The sequence below is a fragment of the Polistes canadensis genome, unplaced genomic scaffold (assembly GCF_001313835.1).
Source record: "Polistes canadensis isolate GaletaPanama2010 unplaced genomic scaffold, ASM131383v1 scaffold_171, whole genome shotgun sequence".
NCBI lineage: Eukaryota > Metazoa > Arthropoda > Insecta > Hymenoptera > Vespidae > Polistes > Polistes canadensis.
Genome location: NW_014569718.1, coordinates 327535 through 329685, shown reverse-complemented (window position 1 = coordinate 329685; position 2151 = coordinate 327535). Strand labels below are relative to the sequence as shown.

Here is a 2151-nt window from a genome sequence, read left to right as displayed (position 1 = left end):
TAAAATAATATGTATTGACGCGTGAACTAAGTGATCGAGGTAAAAAAATTAAAGTTTATTTATTGTAATGTTTATATATCTTTTTAACAAGTCATAATTAAAAAATAATAAAAAAATTTGTAGTTGCTAAGGAAGTTCCCCAAGTAAGGGACGAAACGTTCAACAAGGTCATAATAAATTGTTCATCAAATTTATTAAMTGTCTTTAATTTCCCTTTGAAACTCATATATATTAATATACTGTTGGGACAAGAATATTGATTATTAAAATAATAAAAATGTTAGAAAAGAAAAAAAAGAAAAGAAAGAAAGAGAGACAGCGAAAGAAAAAGTATAAACAACAAAACAAAAGGATAAAAATAAATAAACTAGTGCATCCTTTCTCTCCTCTTCCTCCACCATCACCACCACCACCACCATCACCACCACCATCACCACCACCTTTTCCCTCTCCTCTTACCTCGTCGTCGTTGCAACGTTTTAATTACAACGTCGATGTGTCTTCCATTTGGCAAGGTTCCCGCGAATGTCGAGATGATGAGAAAGAAAGAGAGAGAGAGAAAGAAAGAGAGAGAAAGAGAGAGAGAGAGAGAGAGAGAGAGAGAGAGAGAGATAGATATATGTTACAACAAACGCGAGGAATATCTTTTTCTTTTATTTTTTTTTTTTTACTCTTCGAGCTTTAACGTGAATGGGGGTATTTTAACGAGTTTGAAAATTATTTCTTCCGAACTTGATTGATTACAAAAAAAAAAAACAAGATAGTCTCCAGATTGAAAGGATTTGCATTACATTTGAATAGAAAAAAAAATATTTGATTGATTTTCTATATTAATTTTCATCGAAATGTACGACAAATGAGAAAGAAAGAAGAGCACGATTCAGGATCATAATCGAGAATGATAAATACGCATGCACATGCTCTATTTTGAATATTATTTATTCTATAATGAAAATAATGATAAAAATAAATCCGAGATAATTATTCTTTGTAATTGTCAATCTAACAATGATCCATCCGATAATATAGTTAACTAATTAATTGACTGTATGTTATTTTGTTTTTTTTTTTTTCTATTTCATCATGATATTAAGAGATTTTTGTTTTATAAAAATGACGAATGAAAATACCGGAGTTTCTAAATAACAATGTGGAGAATAATATTAATTGTAACTAATTGTATGGGAATTAAGTTTCTTCCCTTATTTCTTTTTTTTTTTACTTTTTACTTTTCGTAATCTATTTTCGTCTGTTGTTGGTTATTTTTTTTTTTTTGTTGTTGTAATTATTTTTTTGTTATCGAAACCTGATATCTTGCGATTACCTTTCCAGGCACTTGTCCACATTCGACATCGCCTTGAACCCCAAAATGGCGAAAATGACAACGCTCGCGTAAATGGCGGTAAACGCGTTGCACACGCTCACCAGAATCACGTCCCTGACGCAATTGTTGTCGGGTGTATTGTAGCTTCCGAATGCGATCAAGGAACCAAAAGCTAATCCAAAGCTATAGAAGACTTGTGTTGCCGCATCTAGCCAGACCATGGGCTCCAATAATTTCTCCACCTTTTGTTGTTGATATTATAGAAACAAACCCCAACAAAGAACCCCCAAGAAGGTTCCCGTTACCACCAGATAATACGGGTTGTAATAGGAAGGAAAAAAAATAGGGGGGCGAAAAAAAAAAGAAATGGGAAACAAGAAACAGATTTCAATGAAATTCGAATTTTTTAATCCGTTCTTCGTCGTAGTAGTAGTAGTAGTAGTAGTAGTTTATTTTTATATTTATATATATATATATATATATGAAATAATTTATTCATACCTTTGGCGTATACATGTGAGCTAATCCGGCACTAGCACCTTTCAATGTAATCCCACGAATGAAGAAGATCGTGAGTACAAGGTACGGGAACATCGAGGTAAAATAAACTACCTGTAATCAATTGGAAATAGTGATCAGGATTTTTCTTTTTTTTCTGCAACACGTTTTAACCCTTTGAGTGGTAAATACTTTGAACTGAAGTGTTTTCTATGACCAGATATGCTAATATTAATTATATTACAATTATTGTTTCTAACAATATTATTTTCAATTTGATAAGATAAAAGTAAAATATTACTTATTATTATTATATGCTTTCCTTAAAA

General features: G+C 31.3%; 1 protein-coding gene across 3 annotated transcripts in view; it reads right to left on the bottom strand.

Annotated features, from left to right (window-relative positions):
• LOC106789224 (sodium-dependent neutral amino acid transporter B(0)AT3) overlaps positions 1-2151 on the bottom strand; it is a 27186-nt gene that overhangs the window by 7024 nt on the left and 18011 nt on the right. For all 3 annotated transcript variants that reach the window (XR_001381972.1, XM_014753283.1, XM_014753284.1), the window contains exons 5-6: positions 1826-1936; positions 1325-1566 (exon numbers count right to left, since the gene is read on the bottom strand). Coding sequence is in view for 2 of the 3 variants with exons in the window: in XM_014753283.1 (XP_014608769.1) it covers positions 1325-1566; positions 1826-1936 (353 nt within the window). In the remaining variant the exon portion in view is untranslated. The remainder of the gene's footprint in view (positions 1-1324; positions 1567-1825; positions 1937-2151) is intronic.